A 27,570-nucleotide genomic window follows, 5' to 3' on the forward strand; every position below is an offset into this window, starting at 1 on the left:
GAGATAATGTATGATGTTCTGGACCAAGGGTGGCCAGCGAGGCCATTCTATCCAGCCCATGGGGTCCCTAAAAAATTTAGAAAATATTTATCTGCTCCTGGCTGTCTGTCAAAGATGACTGGAGACAGGGACAGTAGGACCCAGGGGGAACTGTCAGCAAGATGCAGCAGCCCAACCTTACCCCACACCCAGCCATTTCCCTGCTTTCCTGCCCCTTCAATGCTCAAGCACCATGTGGCTTCCGTCTGCATTGCCAGACCCTGGGAGCACGGGGCCCACACCAGTATGTGTGTGTGTGCAGGGAGGGAGTGTGTGTGTGTGTGTCTGTGTGCATGCTTTTATAAGGAGGGAATGTGTGCGTGTCTGCGTGCATGTGTAGGGAGGGATTGTGTGTATGTGTGTGTAGGGAGGGACAGTGTGTGCGTGTGTGTGTTCATACGGTGAGTCCCACATGCACCCACACCCCCTCACACTGCCATACACACAGACCCCCACACCCACACCCCCTCACATACCCCAGTCACACTTCCACACACATCCCCCACAACCCCATACCCACCCACACTCCATATATCCACATCCCCCACATGATCCCTCACTCTCCACCCACACCCCCACACCTATCCACTCCCACAGACACTCACACCCACCCCCACACACCCATATACACCCCACAAACCTATACCCACCCACCCAGAATATACAAGAGTAAGATTTCATTTTAAGCTATTGTAAAATCAGTTCTGTGTACACTACACAAACATGTGTAAACCATGTAAACCAGGACAAAAATAATTTTTGAAATCAAATTAATAATGTTGTAGATGTTCAATTTTTAGAATATAATTTGGTATTTTTCTGGTTCTGAGATGGCAAAGCCCCTTCCTGAAAGGAGTACTTCTGGGGGGGCAAGGAGAGGGACTTCTGGTGGCAAAGGTCAGTGGTTAGGGGGGAGCACTTTCAGGGGGCAGGGCACCTGTCAGGGGGCAGAGCTACCCATGTGGTCCTCCACCCAAAATAATTGCCTGCCCTTGTTCTGGACTGTTCCAAGTTCACATTTCACAGACTGGATTAAGACTTTAAGGGCTTAGTCTCGGATGTGCTGCTTACATGAGGAATACAAAATCAGATATTCAGTGTTTGGATTAATGCATGGCTCTTCCCTCAAAAATGACTGAAAATGGCATTCTAGTGTTCCTTACTTTGGTCTCACTAACTGCTGTATCAATTAATCCAGTCTTTAAGTAATCTTTTTTCTCCAAATGCCATCTTTAAAACACTTCCTAGGCTCTGAGAGACAAACTGAGTCCTTCTAATTTCATTCATTATCAGTAGCAGAGGTTTTACAGGACAAACTGTTTGCAGATATATCTGTGTAACCCAATACCTTGAAATTATACTTTCACTGACATCTCTGTAACCTTGCTGAAGACTAATGGAGATGCACAGGTGTCAATTAAGGCATACTTTGAGGATAAGGTGGCTACTCAGGTATAACTAGGAGGTTAATTTGGGAAATATTTTGAAAAAGCACCAAGTTTGACTGTCAAAAAACAAGGTGCAGGCCCAGCAGTTTGAACAGACATCTGTAGAGACAATACAATGTTACTTTTGTTTGCTCACTTTTTAAGGCATTCTAGTTTGGATATGCAGACCTGTTCAGACCTAGTTTTGTTTTCCAGTCAGGGTTAGAGCTTTAGCTAAGTAGTTTAACAAAGGCACCTGGTAGTAAGTGAATAGTTCTTACTAGAGTAACTGTGAGCATACGGATGAAGAGGTCTGAACTGGTTTTCAGGGGAAACCTGAAAACCAAGACTTAAAAGCTGACCACTTCATGTAATTATTATCTACAAAAGCTGAAATAATTTGTTTTTAAGTACGTAAAACGTCTCAAGAATATCTCAAATATCTTAATCTATATGTATGTTTTACTTGGCTAAGTTCCCCTCTGCAGGGGAACACAGAACCAGAAAGATATTTTGAAGGGAAGGAACCCAGCATTTTCATAGCTTTAATTTCTCCTAGGGTTACAATACGTCTGGGTTTTCCTGGATACGTCCTCTTTTTTTACCCACTGTCCACGTGTCCACGCACGTTTTTAAAACATGAGCAAATGTCGGGGTTTTGCTTTGCCTTCACTTTTCCTGGGCACAAACAGTTTGGAGGCTTTGGGATGGGACAGCAGGTAAAGCGACTGGCTGCTGGAGGTCACGTGTTCTGCGTGTGGGCCCCAGCATGCGTGCGTGCGTGCGTGTGTGTGTGTGTGTGTACACGTCAGTGTGTGTGGTAGCTGCATGGGCAGCAGAGCTGGGGGACAGGAAGCTGTAGGTTGGGAGTGAGGGGCACCAACAGGGCTAGGAGGCCAGGGGGTTATGGGTCAGGAATGAGGGGTACCGGCAGCGTTGAGGGGACATGGGCGTAGGAGGGGCAGAGGCAGGGCACAGGCATATCACTGTCCCCCCAATCCCCTTCCCCTCTTCCTCTGTCCTGCCAGCTCCCCCACACTGGCTCCCTGCTCCCTCCCCTCTCCTCCTGCTGGCTCCCTGCCCCTTCCTTCTCCCTCCCCCCCGCCTGCCCCCTACCTCCTTCCACCCCACAGGTGTCCTCTTTTTTGACCCAGGAAATATGGTAACCCTATTTCTACTACTCAGTGAAATGATGGCCTAAAAACTGCCATATACTCTGGCAGTCAGTGATAAGAGACTGTGAGAAAACTGTACTCTGAACATTGAAATATAAAGTTCACAAGAAAAAGAGGGGCAGAGATCATCTCAGGTAGGACATCAGGTATAAGCAGGGAGCCTGCAAGGAATTGGAAAAGGGAGTGACCAGCAAAGAAAGAATAAGATAGTATAGGGAGAAAGCAAGGATTGCCAAAAGTTAATGCGAGTTTGGCTTTCCAAAGGAAATTAAAACAAATATCAAAATACCTGCTAGCTCAGTACAAAAGAACAAAATAAAAAATGGGGCTGCTATTCAATGAGGCTAGGGTAGAGAGTAAAAAGAATCTAAGTGCTACCCCAAAACAGATTCAATGCTTTGCCTCAGTTTCCACTACCAGTGCTGTAGAGTAGGGGTTGCCAACCTATGGTGTTCATCAATTGGAAACAACAGAAAAGGAGAAGACCCCAATGACTTAAAAAAGCACAGGATGCTTATAAGGCACCTGTATGATGTTGCTATGAAAAAGTTTTAAAGTATTTCCAGTAGAGCAGTATAACAACATTATACAAGACGCATGGACAATGTCATCTGGACTACTGAGTACAATTCCAATCTTACATTCAAAGCTTACAAAGCTGCAACAGGTGTTGAAGGCCTGAGTTCAATCAGGAGACTGGAGAGCCTTATGGATGGATGTAAAAAAGCTTGACTTGTTTTAGCAAAATGAAGGCTGAGGTAGACATAATACCTCTGTATATATACTTGGGGTGATAAACACTTCAGTGACAGAAGAGCTATTTAAGCTATAGAATAATGTTGGCACCAAGAACAAATGGGTTTAAATTGGCCATGAGTAAATTTAGCCTGGAAATTAGAGGAACATTTCTGATTATCAGAGCAGTGAGGTACTTCAGTAGCAGGGATAAAAGATTTACTAGTTTTAAGATGAACCTGCTTGGTTTATAAATAGGATAACATGACATAATTCCTATGATATCTGTATTTTAGTTTCAAGACTGCTTAATTAGAGGTTTGTCCTTATAACAAATATTGAAGACAGCTCCTGTTGGCAACTAAAAGCATCCCCACACAGTATGTACAACAGAAGAATAAAACTACTTTGAGTGCAATGACATTGCAAGAACTATTTTTCAGTCTAAACTATCCCAGAGAAAGTATGCAAATGATACTATTAAAATAAACAAAATAAGAATGCCACTGCCACTCTCCCCTATCATATTTCAGTATCACTCTAAATGTTTGCACACAAAAAACACAGAAGGAATTGTTAGCATTTTAAATAACTATTTTAATAAAAAATATATTAGAGAAATACTGCAGGAACATATAAAGGCAGTCTAACTTGTCCCATTTAATATGGAGTCTTATTCTCAAGTGTCTTGAATCTTGTGTTGTTGTTTATATCAGTATGGTTAAAAATGCTATCAGATCACAATAGTAGCACTCACTTTGTACCAGTGAAATCAGTGGCAAATGTATTGAAGTCAATGGAGAATCAAGCCTTTTATCTGTTCCCTGATTAAGAAAGGTGCTGAACAGCTGTAATTTCCAAAGCTGATAAGAGGTACAGTGATCAACACTTCTCAGGATCTGGCCATTAAAAGCATTAATGAATTTAAATATTCTTTAGGAAGCTGTTTCATTGTAATTATTTTATCGAGTCAGTCTCTTAATTACATGCTTAGTCATTACTTTAACTGAAAATAAAGCTTATGCTGAAATATTTTATATTTCTGAATCACAGGTTGTATTATTTACACATTTGGGTCTGTTTCTCATTTTCCTGTTACATTTATTAGCACATTAGTTTCATAGGGAATTCCAGTAAAATGTATAAGTGTAGTGGCAATACCATTGCAAAATGGCCCTGCTACTTCTCTTAATTGATCGGGTGACCTTCCCACCTCCAAGAGGAAAGATTTTACTGACTTGTCTCCCAGATGTTAACTATCTCTTCTTTATAAATGCTTAAGATTTGAAACTCCTGTCATTCTCTAAATACCATAGAAAGGAATTTTAAAAAAGAGTTCCTAGCTAATCCAAAAGGTTTTTTTATCATCTGTGTTTCCCACCTTTTGGAGACATTGTTAAGTATGTACTGTATTAATGGAAAATAGTAGTTTATCTAGGCATTGTCAGTTAGTTTTTAACAAGAAATGATATTTCTAAGGTTCCACTTGAGAATTTTTTTATGACATGACTTTCATCCTCTACTATAACAAAATAAACATCTAATGTTTCTTCTGCATTCTGTACCTGTATTATTTAATTTAGTCTTTTGACAGAGTGACTTAATGCAGATGGTAATAATTTTGTTGCTATAATTATACCTTAATTCCACACACAGTGTGTGGAATGTGTGACCCTTTCATGCTTTCAGCAACTATAAAAAAAATGCAAACTTTGGCTCCCCTAGTGAAAATATGACTCCAATGCAGGAGATTTCTAGCTACTGACATACAATACATGGAGATTTCTAGCTACAGACATACAATACATAATGCTGTATTTTCAAGCATAAAATATGCTTTTTAATAAAGAAACGAATTAAATATTTGTTTAGGAACAACCAATATTAAGTAATTCAATTTAAAGTATTTTAAAAATCCTTCACAAAAGACTCAGTATTAGACACTTAAAAACTAGTTGAGATTGTTACAATAGTCTGGACCCCGAATGAACTCTTACAGTAGCATGTCATACAACATTACCAAAAGACACTTCAGTGTTTTCAGGGGACACTAATTACTATATATTAAACATTACATATCTCAGTGTTCAAAGACCCAAATTTTTCTGCAAAAATATTGCTATGTGAAATCTGTAAACGAATAAATACACTCTAAATTTGAACATACATATTTACGTGCGTTTTTCTTTGTACCTCTGGCTTGCTAATATACATCTAGAAAGCACCATTTATTTTTAACTTAAAATGAACCGGTTCACCCCCTCACTGTAATTGAATGGACCAATGATTTTGATAAGACCAGAGACCAATTTGTTTCAGCTCATTTTCATTCCAAAATCTGCAAGTTAACTACCTTTTGTTCACCATACTGGCTATGAGAAGTTGTAATCACAACTCTTAATGACAGAGAAGATTACTGCATTGCAAAAAAACCCCAGTAAGCAGCTACATTATTGAACCTAAAATACAGAACTGCAGCTCAGTTGCTAACAGTAACGGTTTCTGAAACATGAAGAGAAAACTCTTAGAAACTCAAGATTGTTATATGAAACCATGAAATCTTTATATGAACATATTAAGCATTTTTAAATCCATTCCTATTTTTTAGCTTCAGAATGTCACACATTTCAAATAAGTATGACACAAAAGCTAAATCAAAAGCACAATAAATAAGGAGGTCCTGTGTGTTGAGTCTATTGTAATTAAGACCAGAGATTCAATACCTATTGCTACCAGCCAGGTATCATAGCAACCTTGTGTCACTGAATACTGCTGGAAAACTGTTCGGCACCAGCAAGACTTTGCTTTAGGAAAATCTGCAGTGGCACTACGGATTGTCAACATCTGTGGGTGTTGCTATGGGCAGTATAACAAAGAAATCTATATATAAAATAGGTACAATAGGGGAACTGACAGGAAGAATATAGAATGTAAAATAGAAAATTCAAGTAGGTATGAATGAAGGATCATTTTGTCACAAATATAACTTCTGCATCACCATTCTAACACTCATCTATATGCACCAAGTTATACTATATTAAAACATCAATTAAATGCATACCAAACACTACACTACCGCTTACTAAAACTGCACTTCTACCATTTATCATCAGTTTTAACATGAAGGTAAAAACTAAGGCATTTTAAAAATAATATTTAAACTTCCACGTATAGATGCTAGATAGTCATGTATAAATGTGAAGAAAAGAAAAAAGCAGGTTACTATGAACAAGAACCCAATATTGATTTTTCTGCGGTGCAGTAAAGCATCTCCATTCTATTTGGCTGCTGTCAAAGCCACTCTTTAACAGCTGGAGTCAAATTGCACTATTTACAGCAAGAGCCCTTGTCAAGTGGACCATAAGTATTCTAACAATACACTATTCAAATGGCACTTTGCCACACAAATTGCTGACTTGATGAATACCCTATGTCAATGACTAAGGCCAATATAAAAGTTTCATTTTTATGAGAGGTTTTACATTCACACATTAAGTAAAGCTTTCTTTGAAGAACTATTAAGCTATATATTTCAGGCCTTTTGACGTTGAAAATAATTAAAATCTGTTTAAATACATCAAGGGAATTTGACAACATTAATATGGATCTTGTGTTAACTACATTTGTCATACCCTTCTGTTATTGGTACTCCCACTGGCACGTGCAGTACAATAAAAGAATTAAAATGGCCAAAGCACCATGAAATCAAAGCATTCATCTTTTGTATCTCCGATTTACATGACGACAAATGTTTTGAAAGAAGAACCTTTGATGTTGTTTCCTCCCTTCTTCCTTCAGGTTTTTTTATTGTAAAAATAGTATTATAATATAATAAACTATAGTATTTAAAATAAAAAAAATCTGTGATGAATTCCTTATGCCATGTTTGAATGAATAGTTTGGGTGTATAAAATTGGGACTATTTAAAATAATAAAATGAACAGGTTTGGATTGCTGGTTTTCGCTTTTTCCGATTCAACGTTCCCATCTCCTGAAACTGAGAGCTTCTCAAATATTTTATTCTAAAAGGTGACAGTAAAATGTGTAAGACACATATTGGCAGACAAAAATGAAAACAGAGTACTTCTAATTCACTATTTACCAGTAGAAAGGGATGTGTTATTAAAATCAGTCATAGCCATTAGGTTGTTTTTAGACAATTTGTCAAACGAGCAATTTAACAATGATTGCATTCACGCTTGCTAACATTCTACTTCTATTTGGTATTTGGAGATTTTCATATTAAACTTAGATCTGAGGTCAGTTGTCAGAGAGAAATGTGGAAGGAAAACACTAGATCCACTGAAGTAAGTGGCAAAGCTCCCATTGATCAGTTTTTCATCAATAAAGCTTATTTTATGTTGCAATCTAAGAGTATTTCAAAACATTTTTAAATAAAATTACCTTACAGAATCATCATGGTGCTTTTCCCAACAAAAGCAAAGAATAACATTTAAAAATCTGAATTGAAAAAGGAAAAATGTATTAATGATTACCTTATAGATAAATGGCTAGGTCATCCCCTCCTCTACTATAACCTAAAAGAGGGAGCTCTCATAAGAAAGCATCCTCATAAAGACCTCACAAATTTCCCTAGGGCTCAGCAGTCTGCCTCACCACAGAGAATGATAATAGACCTGCTCCATTTCTATTAGATTTCAGGGGATCCACAAAGTTAGGGACACAACAAGAGGTCCTGTTCCTATTCACTCTATCTGACCTCCTGGATTTGCACTATCAGAAGATCTCCTTGGTCATTTCTGCTGCCCTAGATATAACTATACGATGTCCAGAACTATACAGGTTTCCAGCCTCTCCAATGCCAGATCTATTGAACATCCTCTGGAGGGTTTGGAGAAAGAATGGAAAAATGGTCTGTTTGTGCTGAAGGAATGATTTTCATGGGTAACAGATCCCCTTTATGTGCAAATCTCAGTGGATATGTACAAACAAGGTATCAGTTAATGTACCTCAGTACATTTGGTGAACACAATACAAATAGAATCACAAAAAGAAAGAAAAAATATTTTGGCAGCCTTGGACAAGACACAGAAACTGCTCCCTCCCCACCCCAATAATTTCCTTTTCAATAACATCTTTACATTGGTACAACAGAAGAAATTATTGACCATCAGAAATTAAGTGCAATAAATGGAACAATTTATTACAAAAACTGAAATACTCAGAAAAAAGTTTGATTATAAAACATATTACATCAGCACTGTTTTATTTCCACTCCACCAGCAATGAATAATAAAGTTACTGAATTATACTTGCAGCCATGCATAATTGACTAGTTAAAATTCTCATTTTATAATCAAATAAAAATCACTTCCCCTTTTCTTATGTCAGTTTTTCCTTTGATCACTTAGTTAAATTCACAGTTTTAAAGATAAAAAGTGTTAGGAATGTTATGTTTCTCTCTCAAGTTTCCTTTTCTCCGTCCCTCTCCCCCCTCCCATTTTTCTTATTTAAAGGTGCAAAAAGAAAACTCTTTTTGATAATTTAATAGTGTGATCAGATTCTGTGTCAACAGCCTACAAGTGCACCATCTGCCCTGCAAGATGCTCAGCAGGATTATGGTCTAATAAGACTTTTCAGCAAATGGCACCAAAAGGAACTTCAGACATTAGACTGAGGTCAGTCAAAGGCTAAAGATAAATACGATGAGTTTGCCAGGCAGCAGCTTAAACTCAAATGCATACTTAAATGTATAGGTATATTAAATAAAAGGTTTAGAAAAAAACAGAAGAATAGGACCTTGGATCTTCTTGTCATTTCCCAGACAAAATTCCCCAATTCTGGACAAAACAGTTTTTCAGACATTAGAATAAATAAAGCCAGGGTGTTCAGCATAAGTACAGAAAACATTCTGCTGTCTTTGTTTCCCAATATTATGGGCTCCTTATTTTATCCACTGCTGAACAACATATTTTTGCTCTATGTTTACAGGTGAGGAATTAATGTTATGACTTTCTCTTGTTAAAAATGCCCAAAGCCCAATTAAACATGAAAAAACAGAGGCCTTCTATTTAGACATGTGACTGTCAAAAATGCCACGAATGCACGTTCATTGTAATGAGTAAACTCTTGTGTTTGAAAGAGATATGTGTGGTCATCTAAAAAATTTAATATATCCATTATCTGTAGTTTGTATATAACTGGAATTAAATGTATAAATAGTTAATAAATGTATACAGAGGTGTAAACAGGTATAAATAAGGCACAAACTAGTAGGTATGTTACATGCTGAACTTTCAACCTTAACTCTGTATTTGCTGATGTCTGACTCCTTTCTCAAACTTAATGGTACATTAATACTCACTTAAGTATGGAGTTCCTTTTTCTTAAGAAAACCCTTGGTCTTTTCCTGCAGCTGGAACTATATGGTTTCAAAGCTTCTGTGAAAATCTATCCAATAAAAGCCACAATTCTGTCCGACTTAAAATCTTCCTTCTATTTATTTGTGAGTCAATAACTTAATAGCCCAGACCCTCTTTTTATATGAATAATGGCTTACAATTGGTTATACTGGTGCAAATGAAAAAAATGGTCCCACGCCCTCCTGTGCAGGAAAGAAGGCTCTGGCTAGAAACATCAGGGCTCCTAGCAAATTCCTCTCTATTGGGTTTCTATGAGTGACATCCAGGAGTAATGTATCACACCTCAGAGCTCTGCAAGTTCGGACAATTCCCATATTCCCATTAGCACAATCTGAAGGAAACACCACAAATTTATAATCTTTTAAATTTCTAGGGACTTACCATGGAGTAGGTTCTCAAAGGATGATCAGCATACAATCTGAACAACTATATATTTCTCCTAAATAATATCTTGCTTATTCATTCTTACCTTATCTGAAGACTTCTCTGCATGAGGAAGATTGCATGACAGTGCACCAAGCTTATAAGAGCTAGAAGATTTGTACGCAGCATTTTTATGCCTTTGTGAGTCTTGAGATACTGGAAGTATAGAGTCCATCACTAAACAGTGTGAATCTTCAAAGGAAGTAAGAATTGCTTTTGCCATTTCACCTGTTTCATGCCGTTCTAGAGTACCTAGGAAATAGAATGCAAGAGTCTACAGGAAATCTTATATGAAACAACATTACTTTAAAAAAATGTTTATCATCTTACAAGTAGATATGTTTGTAGTAGTTATTATAATCTACACTAGAAATATACACTCTCTATAGGGTTATTTAAGCAATAGATCCTATACAGCATTTTAGTATATTAATACAATATAGGTATTTTTTCTACATAAATTTTAAAAAAAATCTGTGCGTTAATTTCTCAGGTACAGAATGTATAAAGCTTACAAGTTTTCATAGTGTTGAAGTGTTATTGATGGTCCAGGAAATATGATAAGGGAAATAATTTTTGATAGTAGCAGTTTTTATTTACATACGGAAATTTACACAAGCTTTTGTTCTATCTGGTACTTAAGCAGACACAACAGTGCTAACTAAGCACTGTTTTTTTCCAAGAGACCTGAGGAAAAGTACTGTGATATCCAAAAACTGCATGGCTATCCCAGCCATGAAGTTGGTCCAATAACAAATATCACTCACAAACATTTTTTTTCCTAGAACTTACAATATGTTGTACAATATATGAAAATACTCTAATGTACCATGTGCTACATAAAACTGGAAAGAAAAAATGTTACTTGCCTTAACTATGTTCAAACTATTTCATTCTTCTATTAATTTTACTGTGACATCACTGATGTGTTATTCTTTAAAAACAAAATGTATATACAGTATATACATTATGTATGTTGTAATCAATAAACATTTATGGAATATTTTAGTGCTGTCCTCTAGTGTTCCAGATTACAAATCACAAAAGAAGCTACAAAATTGTACTCATTTTCCGGACTCCCAAATAACATCTTTTCTCTATATGAATGTTTTCATCACAATTAAACATATAAATGATATCATAGTCAGGATTAACAGAAATTTAAAAAACCCCAAGGCTTCTATACTATTATCTGCATGGCTTTGAGGTATCTGGCTACCTGCCTGGCATGTTTTATCTGGAAGCAAAGACCACTGATTGCTACTTCCCTCATCTGGTATGTTTTGTCTTTTTCTTTTCGTTTACTTTTACTGTTTTTCCTCCATCTCATTTTCTCATGTTGCTTCTCAGTTTAGCTCTCTTTAACTCTCATGACTAGAGCACTATCCAAGAAAAACCGGAAGTGTATCAATTGTTGATAACCACTTGCTTCTTAATTATGTCCTAAACATCAGGGACGAAGGACATATATATGCATTTTAAAAGTACTAACTACTTAACGTGAATTGTTTTTTGTTTCCAGGTCTGAATTTCTTGTACATTGCAGTGATACCTGAATTTTCCCACCAGAAAGGAAAAAAAAAGTTTGTAACATTGAAGTCCTACCAGTAACAGCTGCTAAAAAATATTGAACAGGGATTGAGGGATCTCATAAGGTGGTCTTCTGTTAAACTTTCATTTAATCTGAAACTCATTCCTCCCCTTTCACCAAGCATAATATTCTCCTCTGTTTCTCAGCCTGAAAGCATGCAGGACTAGGATTAAAGAAACCCAAGATTCAGGCAACCTATGAACACACTGAAGCTAAACTTTAAAACATGAAGTTTCAAACTGAACAAAAAATTGGAAATTGAGACCAAGCGGAACAACACACAGTAAGTAATCTTCCTACATAGTTATAGTCTAAGTAAATGGACAGTTAGTCGTAGAATTTTTCTAATCTTCACCTACCCTTGTGATGTCAGTCAATATTAAAGAGAACTGAAGGGCATCCGGACAGAAGCTTGAGAGGTATGTAACTGTCACAGAGTCAGAAGGAAAAAATGACAAAATCAAATAATATATTTTCTGGAATACTGTGGGGAAGGACTCCCTGGCTGTTTATAACGTATTTGCCTTTGAACAACGCCCAAATATAAAGTTATGTGTAATAAGATCCACATAAAGAGTACCACATGAAAGTATGAAGAGTACCACATGCCAAAAAAAAGTGAGACCCTTGAAAGACGGATTTTTTTTTTTTTATGTGCAAACAAATAACAGAACAAAGTATAGATCAGTATAGATGTTGACAGATGTTCAGGGCCCAACTAACTCATGATGCTTTACATAAAGCATTATCAGTTAGAGTGCCCCCTCGACCCAACAGACATTTGCCTGTTAGGTTGGTGGAGGGTGGGAAAAAAATAAAGCAAAATCAAGCCTGCCTCAATCAGCCCTCCTGGCCAGAAAGGGATGGAGGGAGCACTGGTCAGGACTACCTGTCTTCCCCAGCCCTGCCCTGCCTCCACTTCCCAGATCCAGGACTGTCAGCAGGGAGGGAGTGAAGAGAACAGCAGCAGCTATTGGGCCCAGAGTGCAGAACTGAATGCACCAAATGGAGCCATCCATGCAGTAGGCATGAAAGAATGTGGTCAGAAAAGGCCATCTCACAGGATGGAATTTTCTACTAGTAAGAATCCACCTTACCAGGTAGAATTTCCTATTAGCATGGAGAATGCTGAGAGAGAGCGCAAACAAGCAGATGTGTAGCAAGTGTGGGAGACAATATGACCCCAAATCCACTGCATTTGGAAAGTTCTGTTTTAACTGTAACAAGAGGAACACAAAAACCTCAAGTACATACAAGTAAGAACATACCAGAAGAATTTTCTAGCAATATAATAAAATCAAGCAAAATCAATGAGAGGGATTGGGTTTTCTCAGTGATAGCACAACAAAGCACCATGACCAAAAGTGCAAGTTGGCCGGATCCCAGTACACAGACTCAAGTCCATTAAGTCATATATCTTGACTTCAAAAAAGCTTTTGATCTGGTATCCCATGATCACCACTTGGCCAAACTGCCCAATTGTGGCCTTGGCTCCACCACGATCCGCTGGCTAGGAAACGGGCTCTGTGGTCGGACCCAGGGGGTTGTAATTGATGGCAGTCACTCATCGTGGTGCCCTGTGACCGGTGGGGTCCCTCAAGGCTCTGTCCTGGGACCCATACTGTTCAACATCTTCATTAATGATGTGGACATTGGAGTCAGGAGTGGACTGGCCAAGTTTGCCGATGACACCAAACTTTGGGGCAAAGCATCCACGCCAAAAGACAGGCGAGTGATCCAGGCTGACCTGCATAAGCTCAGCAAATGGGCAGACGAGAACCTGATGGTGTTTAACACCGAAAAATGCAAGGTTCTCCACCTTGGGAGGAAAAACCTGCAGCATCCTTATAGGCTCGGCAGTGCTACATTGGATAGCATTACAGAAGAAAGAGACTTGGGGGTCATCATTGACCACAAGATGAACATGAGCCTTCAATGCGATGCTGCAGCTAGTAAAGCAACCAAAACGCTGGCTTGCATCCATAGATGCTTCTCGAGGAAATCCCGGGACGTCATTCTCCCCTTGTACTCCGCCTTGGTGAGGCCACAGCTGGAGTACTGCATCCAGTTTTGGGCTCCACAATTCAAAAAGGATGTGGAGAACCTTGAGAGAGTCCAGAGGAGAGCCACGCGCATGATCAGAGGTCAGGAAAACAGATCTTACGATGACAGGCTGAGAGCCATGGGACTCTTTAGCCTGGAAAAGCGTAGGCTCACGGGGGATCTGATGGCCACCTATAAGTTTATCAAGGGTGACCACCAGGATCTGGGGGAACGTTTGTTCACCAGAGCGCCCCAAGGGATGACAAGGTCGAACAGTCACAAACTCCTGCAAGACTGTTTCAGGCTGGACATAAGGAAGAATTTCTTTACTGTCCGAGCCCCCAAGGTCTGGAACAGTCTGCCAGCGGAGGTGGTTCGAGCACCTACACTGAACACCTTCAAGAGTAAATTGGATGCTTATCTTGCTGGGATCCTATGACCCCAGCTGACTTCCTGCCCTTTGGGCGGGGGGCTGGACTCGATGATCTCCTGAGGTCCCTTCCAGCCCTAATGTCTATGAAATCTATGAAATGTCTATGAAATGAAAAGACTTGGAGGAAGGCTTCCTACCAAAAACAAATTGGAACTGGGTCTAATACTTCACTGGTCCAGGAGGAAAGTAAAAACTATTCAAAGACTTGTTAAAAGCACTGAAGAAAAGGGGGAATAGGAAAGCGAGTGGTAAAGACTCACTTCAGAGTGATGTGCTAGTAACCTCTCTTCCGTAAATGTGCATTAATGGATTTAGGATTAATTGATTTTTGCTGTTATTGCTAACAGGGAAAGTGTTGTGATAAATTTTATAATTTAGAGACACTCCCTAATTTAGAAAAGTTGGTAATTAGGAATGGTCCCTCAGATAGGTAATAGCTGTTAAAGAGGGACAAGGGGTGTGCAGAGGTTGCCTAAAGCTCTGTAATTATAGCTTGTTGTTTAGTTCTTTTCATCCGTTGTGTGCCTGTATTACTGAACCCAATGATCACTACAGAGGATACTAGGTTTAAGTCAGGGGTGTTAAACATATGATCTGCGGGCCAGATAAAGAATCATTTCATCTGGCCTACTGGTAGTCTGATGAACTACTAGAAGTTGCGGGGCATGGCCTCCCACAGAACTTGGGGTCCCTTCATCTTGATGAACATAGCCATCAGCCACAACGCCCCTACTCTGCACTGCTGCCTGAATGCAGTCCACCACCACTGCATGCCTCCAGACCTGTGCTGTTGCCTGGACGCAGCCTGCACCACCAAACTCATCCTGCTCTGCCCTGCAGCCCAGCCAAAGCCCCGTGTTGCTGCATGCTCCTGGTCCCATGCCACAACCAACCCCTGGTTCCACCTGCTGTCCACACAGAGCGTAGTATTGCAGTAACTATAATTGCTTTGATTGCTTATTATTTTTCTTTTTATATAATGAAATACTTAACCATTAAGATAAAGTTAATTTTGATATGATTTACTTTTTATAATATTTTACTTAGTCATTATTAGTGTTCTGGAATTAACCTATTTTAAATTTCCTATTGCTTTAGTATAAATACATTTGACCTATTGGTCTCATGATTTTAGAATGTAAATTTAGTATAGGAAAAATACTTATGCAAGGTTTGTGGTATGTCTGGTGTATGTGGAAAGAGGTAACAAAAGAGTGAATGATGTATGTATGTGACAATGTAAAGGAAGACAGTCCTCTTGCAGCAGGTGAAAATAGTCTTGACGGTTAAAGGCTGCAGCGATGTCGAGTCAGCAGTTAAGGATTACCAAATACTAGATCATGCTTCACCTTGATGGCTAAAGACTGCAAGCAACAACCCCCCTGAAGGTTGCAGACCACAAAGCCAGAAGATCATGTCCTACCAATCCCAGCCTGCCAACAGGACAAGGAGAATGACCTTTGCGTCTGACTCAGTGGAATCCATAGTCTTGTATGAACAGCTATCACTATAAAGAATGAACACAAAGACAAAGCTTTGGGTCTTTTCCACATGCAAGGAGTTTTGGGCACGTCCAACAAGACTCGACTCCATCTCTCGTGGTCAGGCTGGCCGGCCACCAGACTGACCTGAGCAACTTTAGAACTTGGTAACACCTTAACGTTTGTAGGACTATCTAACTACCTGTGTGTGTGCTTGTTTCTTTTGTATGAATGAATGAATGACCTATATGAATCAAAGAATGAATGAAAATACATATGTATATTAATAAGTGAAGCAGACAACCTTACTGTTCTTTATTCTTTTCATGTTGCATGTTTTATGTCCCACTATATGCAGCATTGTGCTGTATCCCCGATAAGATTCCTGCTCGTTTTTAATTCACACTTTACACCCTGGGTGTACAACAAGAGTTCCACACTGCTACACTCCCAACTCCACAAAGATACCTGGTCAGAGCACCACACTTCTGCCATCTGGTCCCAGACCCACAATGCTGCCCAAGCATGACCCCACTGCAGTTGCTGCTAGTTTTATTTATTTTTTTAAATGATGATTTTTAATAGCAAGTATAGCTTTTGCTGACTTTTTGATACACATACACAGAACTGAGGGATAAAGAAGATCAGAGGATATACGAAAGCATTGGTAGTGAGCAGGAGAAGACAGGGTATAAAAGGTGAAAAACAGCTGGTATGTCTACATGAGATGTTTACTGCAGAGTAAATTAATTAGCTCCACAGTAAACATTGCTCATCTACACATGCACTCCTATTAGGCTGGCATAAACTAATTAACTCCAATACAAGTGAATAGAAGTACTATTACCCAGCGATTTCGAGTCAGCAGTTAAGGATTACCAAATACTAGATCATGCTTCGACTGCTGACTCGAATAGGGGCACATGTGTAGATACTGCCCCAGCTGGTTGGGGCATGAAAGTGCTTCAGTCAGGGGGCTACCCGCAAGCTAGCCCTACACTGGAGCACCTTCATGCCTCAGCCAGCCCCTTGAAACACGCTGAGCCCAGGAAGAGCGGCCCCAGACTGACAGGTTGACTCCCAGAGCTCCCTGCCAGCCCGGGCAGCTCCAACCCAATTCAACATGCTGCAGACCCAGGCACACGTACAAAGGGTGTGCCCAGGAGCAATAAGCTCTGAAGTTATTGCTTTACATTAATTGCATGTGTAGCCATGCCCAGAATCTCTTATTCAAGGATAATAGTGTATTTTGCAAAGGTTGATGATTTTATCCCTATTTTATAAGTGAAGAAATCAAAACATGTAAAAGTTACATGACTTGCCTCCAGTAACAAAGCAGGCCAGTGGCAGAGAAAGGAAGAAAGACAAACATCGTAACTGTTCTACTGTCCATTAAGTCAAACATACAGCCTGTACAGAGCTCCATAATCTGGCCCAGGTGCTGTCCTGTTGGCCGACATGCTACGCCAGCTAACTTCATACCCCATGCCGGGTCCCAGCATACACTTCTCATGGCATGCACTGTGGGGCTGGATGTCAGGCTATGCTGCTCACAGTGCTGGCTCAGGCCAGCATCCCAGACTGGCCTAGATATGTGCCATATGCACTGGATCAGGCATGTAGGTGATGGTGGGGGAGGGGCTAATTTGGCCCATGGACATGGGCAACTGGTGCCTCCTGAGTCAAGGGGGGGCACTTCCCCCGCCAGTGGACAGTCAATGACTGGTGTGGGTGTCTCCCCATAGCCAATCCTGTTGAGCCACAACTGGCAGTAGCATGCCGTTGGCACTTTCAGGTCACTGGGGTCGGTCACGGGGGGGGGGGGCACTTCTCCTGGTGCACTCCCTGGCTGGCACTCTCAAGGGGGCACCAGCACTCTTTCCTACCCCCCCTGCCTGGGAATGCTGCTTTCAGGTGGGCACCAGTGTTCTCAGGGCATGCACATGCACCCCCATGCACCCCCTACATGTCACCACTGCCCATGGATGAGCCCCGCAGCACCCATCTGGTCTATAGGGCCAGATGAATCATAGAATCATAGAATCAATGAGTTGGAAGGGACGTAGACAGACCATCTAGTCCGACCCCCTGCCATGGGCAGGAAGGAGCACTGGGGGTGGCAGGGGTCATAAGACCCCAGCCAGGTGCCTGTCCAGTCTCCTCTTGAAGATTTCCAGGGAAGGTGAGAGCACCACCTCTCTGGGAAGCCTATTCCAGACTCTGGCCACCCTTACAGTGAAGTAGTTCTTACTAATATCTAACCTAAACCTATCCTCCTTCAGCTTGTGACCATTGTTCCCAGTGACTCCAAGGGGGGCCCTGGTGAACAGACTTTCCCCGAGTCCCTGCTGCTGGCCCCTGATAAGGTTGTAGACAGCCACAAGATCCCCCCTCAGTCTCCTCTTGCGGAGTTCGACACCCCTGCACTGAATTAACACATTAAAAATAAAATAAAATACACAAACAAAAAAAAAACATTGGGTAACCTGACCACAAAGACATTTTGGCCAACATTTGGAGTTCCCCTTACAGGAACAAGGAACATGCTTTCTCTTTCCAGTATTCATCTTTTATAAATATTTTTAGGAAACAAAACAAAGAGACTGTGTGCATGTAAAGGAGAGAAGAAAAATAAATATATCTTAAGTCCAATATAAATAATTTTTAAAAGCAGGTGATCGTCAAGGAACATACAGGAGGGACATACAGGATGATGTGCCAGGGAAATAAATAAGATTTTTTCTGCAGACATGAAAAAAAAAGAAACCCTATCACATACACAGAGCAGGAAAGGAAGTCCTTATCTATTTGAAGCTGTGACCATAGCAACCAAGTCTTGGTAACAGACAACAGTGGAGTATTCCACTCTCTTGGGCAGCCTTGGACAATCAGAAGTGACTGGCTGGGGACTGTTACTATATCTTATTTTTCTTCTGGATCAAGCACTACAAATTGGGTCTCCTGGTGCATATCTGAGGGTTCTGTTCTTTCTGAATGGTGCATTTTTACGGGGAGTGGCCATAAGCATTATCATACCTCAGGATGAATTATTTGTGTGTATCATATGACCTGTCCTTTCATCAGGCTACACTGGTATTTGTTTGCTATTACACCTCAAGTACTAAAAGGCCATTCTCAGTATTTTGATTTTGATACTTACCTGGCAAGGGAAACACCATGTATCTGGGTCCAAAAAGGCAGTTTTCCTTAAGTCTCCTGGGAATAACTGTTCTTCTGGCGTGGCTTAGTACCCATCGAGGTGTTGGGGCTCAATGCCCATTTTATGGAAATGGGAGGCTCCTCCCAGCTTGCTCCTGTGGCCATATGGCTGAGGGCAGGCAAAACTTGGGGGCATCCAAACCCCAAGTCCCTGGGCTTGGGCCTGCATGTAGGATGCCTGCCAAAAGATTTTGAAAATATGTGAAGCCCCTGGTGGGGATAGAGGATTTTTGCCGGTTGTAGAGCCACTTATGGTTCTGGACTAACTCATGGATTTGGACTTGATTTGGAACATGAAAAATTTCTTTAATTTTTTTTAAATTTTATCTTGTGGTGATTTGGCAACTTAGTTGAACCTTAAATGTAATAACTGTGATGCAGGTGGAAGAATATTGTTCTCAGATGTAATTTTAATTAAAGCACCTGAGCGCATAGTTTCTACCTTTCTCCAAATAATGCCGTTAAGAAATTCTTGCTCCTTTCCTGACGCTTCCATTTAATGGAGCAAGAATTTCTTAATTGTACAGAATATTTTAAAGATATCCATCATATGCATATAGGTATTTTCTCTAAGTGGGTGGCCATGTTCCTAAATAGAGACTTGCTGGCAGGAAGAATTACACCACGGGTAATATACAATGTTATCATGTATGGTGGCACTAAACTATACATGGTAGAAAGAATTACTCTGTCCCAGACTATACTTCAGTTCAGATTTTCTATTGTGGGTGAGAGTCCTTCAAAACAGTGGAGAGAGACAGGCCAGCAAAGCACCACTTACAACACCTTGATTCTCTACCTGCATTTACCCCAACCTCAGCTCTGGTGGATACCAGTTAGCTACAGACCCAATAGACTTTCTATCAGCAAAGATAGCTATAATGAAGTAAACTCTTTTCATGCCTTCTCCTGTCTCCCAAAGCATAAGTGGGAGAACTAGTTCAAGTGGTAGTTTTGGCAGCCTTAAACCTTAGCAAAGCAGATCAGGTCAGTTTCTGCTCCCATTGCATCACACAGAGGACACAAAAGGAGTGGAACAAGGAAAAATCTTCCTTCTAAATAGTCTATTGGCCAAGATAGGGATTGTCTCTGGTTTATGACTGAGGGATATTAGCAGATCTCAGTCTCAACTGCAACCTTTAAACGTTATTATAATATACTGACTGACTAGAGTCTCTCTCTAAGGAGGTTCCTTATCTATCTTCCTTCCAATATGCAGGTAAATTCCAGTTATGGTCCACAATTACATATGAAATTCACTTTGAAGGGCTGATGCTACATTTAGATATACTGTAATATTATTTTCATATTGTACTGTTTTATAGTATAAATAATAATATATAATATACAGTGCAGAAAACTATTCTTCTTGCAAGCCAAAACTTCCTTGAATTAGATAAAATGTGAGAGTTTTCTTTCAACACCTAGAGATTTGCTCAAGCTCCAGTACCTTTTACTACTATACTTTTAGTACTGTACCTCACTAAACAGTTATTGAACTATTTGGTCACTACCAAATTTATATAGCCAGATAACCATATAAACTATTCACTGCAAGTGAAGGACTGACCCAAAGTTTGCAACCATAAAATATAATATACTTTGAAAGCAGCATTAAATTGGTCAATTTTAACAAAGTGGTTGCTACGAGTTAGAACAGGTATAGTCTCATTTATGAGCCATCTTGAGCTGCTCATATTTTCAAAGTATGCTAGTCACTCTAATACAACTTCATTTTTTTATTCTAGAAATGTTTTCAAGAAACAGTAAAAATATGCAGAAGAGCTTCAGTAAGTTGCCAGCTTTCAATTTGTCTGTATTTGTTCTTTTGCATTATATATCACTTTTGCGTTTGATTTTCTGTGCAGAACTGCTTTCTTAAGAGATTGATGGTCCATCACAGAAGAATAAAATTGTTTTTAATCACATTTTCCCTTCCCAGAACTGTGGCATTCTAGACCCAAAAAGTTACCTTGTATTTGTTCAATAATGCAAAGCTGTGTTAACTCCCATCCTGCAGATTTTCCCTTCCCTACAAAGAGGCACTGCTCTTAAGGCAGACACTATTACCAAGCATGACAAAAATCAAGACCTCAACCCATATGGTTTCTGACCTGACTATTAATGTTGAAAGTCAAACCACAACCTAAGAACAGAACAGCTAAATCACTAGAGCCTTTTTTCAAATATGAAAAACTCCCAGAAGGGGAGATGAGTCTTTCAGCCCTCAATTAACTCCACCTAGTGATTCAACAGGATATTTAATATTTGACTCACAGCCTTTTAAGATGTTAATTCTTTGGTTGGTATCCTGCAAAACACGATAAATTTCCTGTGATGTGACTACAGCAGCAATATCTTTAAGATACTGAGAATGAGACTTGTGGTTGAATAGAGGCAAATAAAGTGTGTGAATCTGAGTGTGAGAATGCAGATATCATCCTTATACAAACAAGCAGATACACAGACAAACTTTAAGTGTGGCAGTCAGTGTTATAGCAAAGCGTGACCCTTTATATATATATATATATATATATATATATATAAAAATCAATAAAATAGGTAAATAATTTTGTTAGTATGCTGCACAATCCTTAAATGAAAGGCTCTATAGAAAGACATATATGCATTAGTGTGTTTGTGTATGGAAGACAATGTGAGCAAATAAAAGACTGACTGCTTTTATTGTTGAATAACAGGGGTACCTGAACTAAATGAAAGGGATGGAGAGATTCTACCTGTCAAACTATATCATTTTATTTAGCATATTTGCCATACATTCTTCTATCTGACAAGATACAGAAAAACCTTCTGTTAGAAGAATCTATTAGAAAACCTTATACAAAACTTAACCATAATTTCCCCTAAAAATACAGAATATCCAAATTTGAAGCTTACATCTTTTATTAAAGATTTTTGTATAATAACCAGAGTTCATTACGTTCACTGGATAGCCATTTCAATCAAGTAACGTCTACCATGGAACTCAGCCACTTGGCACTTTTGAAGATTTATCATTTATCATCAGTTACAGATGAAGTTCATTGCCTTGCTCACATGAACTGCATAGAGATCGACCTGGTGCCCCCTTCCTAACAAAACCATTTCACAGTTACTGCATCTTACTCCAGCAAATATATAAATGACTTGGGTTTCTGGCCAGGGGCATGGGACCCTGGAGGTATCAAACTTAGCTAACTAGAAAAAAAAAATCTTTAAAAATGAACTTTGCACATACGACAAGAAACACATATAGGTGATTTTTGTTTTTGAATTTGTTCTATTGCAGCCTGTAAAAATAACATTTTTATACATATGCTTCATAAAAAAGCTACCCAATGCATTAAGGAAGCAACAACTAAGCTTTGCATCAGCCCAGCTCTTTACGTTACACAGAATGCATTTAAAAAAGGCAGTGACCACTCTGACCTTGACCCTAGCTACACCATAGCCTCCAGCATATAAAAAGCAACTGCAGGATTTATCAGCTAGGCCATACTCACCCACTCAAATCTAATTCTGACCGATGACCTGAAGAGAAACAGAAAAAGAGGAAGATGGAGAGACAGGGAGAGAGAGAAGGAAAACGGGGAGAAAAAACAGGCAACAAGAGAGACTGTAAATCACTAGAATTTGCAAGGACAAAGGGTCACAGTGATTGAATTATGACTGCCTTCTACTATTACCTAGGCACAGACAGACAATAAATTAGTAAATGAATTTACCTTGATACACTTCTTAGAGTCTCATTAACACATCCCAAATTATTTCCTCACTGGCACTGGATGAGATCTTATGCTTGGTTTGAAGGATTTTAATGGCTAATTTCTCTCTAAAACTAGCTATGTTGTCAGTCATATTAAACGGGAGCTGCCTTATGAAAGTATCATAACTGCTTTTATTTATCAGAAGACTGTTATATTCATTACAGTATTAGTTTTTCAAAATGTTTCAGAAAACCACTATAAATGCTTTGGCTGAAAAAAATTGATTTTCAAATTTTCCCAAAATGTCCTTCATTTACTTCCAGCTATCTTCCTAAGGAATAAACTCAATTCAAAGAAATTATGTACATATGTTTATACTAAAAGCATACAATCCCTCACTGTGATTTGTTTGGCCTCAAGAAAGCACCAGGAAAATTCAGTCCTTCCTCCTCTCTGCTGATTTATCCAGAAATGGACTCCTGGATTTGTAATTGGCTCATACTCCACATTGTGTAGGATATGTTGCTACCAAAGACAAGAAGTGCATTTCCACAACTTGGCAGCACAGATCCTACTGTCTGCCACTCATCCACCCAATACCAAATTTTAACTTACAGTAAAACGTCTGTGTTAAAGATCTTGAAGCATCTGGTAGCTCAACAATATGTTGCAGTAGTCAGGTCTATGGTAAACAACACAGATAGTGACTGAAGTGTCGGGCAAACAGTATATAGGAGGTGAGAGGGCCAGATTTTGTTGATTTTACTTCCTTTATTCCTCCTTTGATTTTGAGATTTGAATCACACAGATCTGAGTTTCCATCCATCCAAAAGGAATTCTAATACTGCAGATTTTATTATTTCATTTTCATGAAAAGTTAAAATATCAACATTTTTCACAGAATGGAAATGTATAAAACATTTCAACTCAGAAATGTCAAAATGCTTTGTTTTAGTTTCCATTTAAAATAAAATATGCTGACATTCCCAAATCCAGTTTATTAACATAATACAAAAATAAAAAATGGAAAAGATACGTCAGTCAAGTATTATCATACTTATTACTTAAAAAAACAAGACTAGCCTGATATAATAACCTTATTAAACACAGTATATAACTGACTCTAGACAGACTAGGATCATAGGATTTAGTCTGAAAGATCTATAAAGAATTGAGCCCTTATAAAGAGCCCTTCCAATCTCTGCTTGATCATAAAAGCTGTGTTGTGACCTGCTACAATTTGCCTAATGACTTTAACCCATCGGTGCTCAGTCTCAAGTCCACAGCCCAGAACCCACCCATGGAGCTATGTCAATCCCACCTGTGGGGTTCCCCATGGGTCCAGAAATTTGGCAGTGGGGTAATAGTTGCAAAATCTATTGCCACTCCCTTGCTGCCAAATTTCCAGACCTGTGGGGAGCCTTGTGGGGTAGATAATGTGTCCCTGTGTGCTAGATCAGGCTAGCATGTGGCCAGATTCAGCACGTGGGATTGCGTGAGGCCTGGTTCTGGATCTGGTGTGTGGTCTGGGTTGTGTGCTGGATTGCACCCACAGACAGACCCTGTGCAGGATCCAGTCTGCAGACTGACCCTGTGACACTCATTCGGCCTGCGGGGCAAGAAAGTTGGGTACCACTGTTCTAGCCGTATGTTCATGTCTGGGCTAAGCCTCTGAACTGTACCAGTATCCAAACTGCATTTTCATCAGAAAGCTCGGATCACATTGTGACAAAGAGTTTTTAAATTCCTAGAACTATGCTACCCAGGAATGGAATTTAAGGTGCCGCCCATTGTTCTGATTATTTTGTAAAATAATTATGCTGGATGAAACAGTACCATAGGAAGTGCATTTCCAGGAAATCAATACAATCCAGGAAAGGGCATTCTCTTATTCCACTAGAAAGGTTTCACTGCAAGCTCCATGTTTCTGATTATGCAAGGCACTTCTGCTTATAATCAGAAGCCATGACTCTGATTATACACTAGGTCATTCATGTCCAGATCAGTCAGTTCACATGCCAGATCTGGAGCATGTGAAATGTCATCTGGCTGCTGGAGCTGGAATTTGGTGGCATCAGCATTAACTGCTGTGGCTCCTGGAGCTACAGCATTTACACAGCTCCTTCCATCACTGAATTTCCAGTCCTGCAGGCCAGCTGATACAGCTCTGTATTCCAAACCCAGTCTGTGGGGCTCCCTAAGCGATCTAGAAATTTGGTGGCAGGACAAATGAAGGTTGTTTTAATTGCTTTGGAGCCATGCCTGACAACATAACTGCTGCCTGGATCCAGCCCAGGGGATCTTGGTCACCATGCACTAGGCTGTCCCAGTAAGGAAATATAATGTATATTTCAGTAACGAGCTGTAAACTTTATTTTAATCAAAATCCAACTTAACATTTCCTCAAGCCTTAGTTATGAGGATTTTAAGTGGCAAGACAAATAGGAAGGTTCCCTAGTCCCACAGATGTATATACATCTGCAACCACATATGCTTCTAGTACATGAGCCGAGAACAAAAACTTTTATTGGCACCATCTTAAAATAGTGTAACCCAACTGCCCCAAAATTATCTTTAATATTATGTTTGAAAATGTTCCAACCTATCTGACTGCCAATATGATCAAAAGTTTCATCTACATTGGCAAAGTGCATGGAGAGTAATTTCATTTGCTCCATAGCGAAGATGTTTCTGAAATAGAAAAGCTTTTGTATTATGGTTTATATTATCAAAAGCAGCACTAACATTTGCAGGAAATTCATTAAAAAATTCAGTGCTCATTTTTCTTTTGGTTTCTATATAAATAATATGCTTCATATTTTATGATGAATGATCATATATATTTATCATAGGAAAGGAACCAGTACTTATATTTCTTCCTAAGGTTTCCCACTACTTCTCATGAAAAACCTCTGCTTTCAACTTATTTTTGTATTTTAACTGCTTGAAATGAAGTTTTCCATGGTACATGTTTACCTCCAGCTAAGAATTTTTTGGAATATTTCTGCAAAAATGGCTAAGCTATGTGTAGAAAGAAATAAGATTAACGGGAAAATATATATATTTTTAAACAACAACAAACAAATTAAGATAACTATTTCAATAATACAAAGTCTGCCTCCATGCTTTGGAGAAGGGAATTTAAACAACATTGAAGCCAAGTCTTAGCATTTCTCTACTGTCAGCAAACATCTGTAAAACCCACTTGTAATGGCAGCATCTCATCCACTTTGGCTGGCTAGTCTACATGTAGAATGGCAGTCCACTGCTCCCGTCAATTACTCTGTTAGCTCGCGCACAAGAGATTTATGCTATCTATATAAAAGATGTTAATCCAAATGATGACACATAAGAGAGTTAGTACAATTCCACAATAGACATTTTATTCAGTTTGGGTCAGACAGTGGGGGTGAGGGATTAGCCAGGCAGTGACAAACAGAGCCTGACTTTATCTACTTAGCTCTTCACACCTTGCCAGCTCCCTTCAAAGGATCTGGTGGCACCCTAGGGTGTCGTGGCACTTTGATTGAGAATCACTGGTTTAGAACAAGACATTAATATAAGGAACGGAACTACATGCTGAAGATTTTGGATAAAACTAAACAAAATACTACATAGCTGTTTATTCAGAAGGTATTGTCCATTCTATGCCCTAAATCAATGAAAAGACCCGTCACAAGAAGTGTCATAATCCAAAAGGTGAATTCAGTTTGTACAGAAAGGCCAACTCGATTTCCAAATGTACCTTTTCAGAAATTGGCTTTATAAAAATAATGTTCACTTAATAATTTTTTCTGTGCAATAATATCCCAATATGAAAACAGTTTTCTGTGTTTTGCTCTTTTCTGGGATCTCTTTCAAAACTAGTTAGTGCTATATGGAAAAAATATGATTCCCCTTAATAATTATTGATTTTTTCATTCCTTTAATTATTCTATGTGTAATTAGAGCTACATTACTTTACCAAATGAATCAAAGATAAAGAGCCATAAACGAAGATAAGGACAATCAATTTGTATAGCAACCAATATAAAGTATTTGTCTCTATATTAAGCATATTAAAATATTTAATAATAATATCATTTTATGTACTGCAAACATTTTCCGATGATGTACTTTTTGTGGAGTCAACATAAAATGAACACTCCCATCAAATGATGCATCAATTATGTAGCATGATCCCCATGATCATGGCAGTTCCTACACAAACATACATTAGGAAGCACATACTAGTCTAGTGTAGCAAGCATACACTAGGTTTAACGAAGACAAGTGAAAAATGGTACTACACACCTTTAAAGCTGGGAATTGGCTTGAAAAGTTTTAATGGTGTGGAGCCAGAATCTTACTGGACTTTCAGCAGATGGAGTATTTGTTGCATTACAATATGTCTACTGGATATAAAGCCTTGCACATTATTAATAGCAAGGAGTGAAATAACTAGAATTTGATTAATTGTTTTCAAAATCCTAGTCAGTCTTTTTTAAAATAATGATAGTCTATTTTTTAATTGTCATAATGAGTATATCGGTGCTAGCAACATTGAATAATAGATTATTCATTCTTTAGGCATGATGAACTTCTTTAATGTTAAAATCATGCTAACCTGTATTAACCAGAACAGAACACTCAATTTATGTATGACAAAAATACCAAGAAATATCACTAAAGTCCACACCATACACAGATAGAAGTTTGCCTCTGTAAACATGTTACCATATGCTTTTCATAGCTAGAAATAATTGTAAATTTCTTTTATTACTGCAGTTCTTATCATACTGATATTTACCAATTTTTTTTAAAAAAAAGCAAAGATACCAACTGCTCAGGAAATAATAAAAACAATATAGATAACCAATCCAATTTCCTTGTTAAAGTGGATTTTAAGTGGCAAAAATATATTAAATTCAGAAT

At 38.9% G+C, this 27,570-nt stretch overlaps 1 protein-coding gene across 1 annotated transcript in view; it reads right to left on the minus strand.

The window, feature by feature from the left end:
• Positions 1-27,570, minus strand: part of WDR72 (WD repeat domain 72) — a 247,774-nt gene that overhangs the window by 160,314 nt on the left and 59,890 nt on the right. Inside the window, exon 14 of the mRNA XM_090029342.1 lies at positions 10,229-10,434. Coding sequence (XP_089885468.1) covers positions 10,229-10,434 — 206 coding nt within the window. The remainder of the gene's footprint in view (positions 1-10,228; positions 10,435-27,570) is intronic.

This window comes from Crocodylus siamensis, chromosome 15, assembly GCF_052110815.1.
Source record: "Crocodylus siamensis isolate JL-2025a chromosome 15, ASM5211081v1, whole genome shotgun sequence".
Lineage (NCBI taxonomy): Eukaryota > Metazoa > Chordata > Crocodylia > Crocodylidae > Crocodylus > Crocodylus siamensis.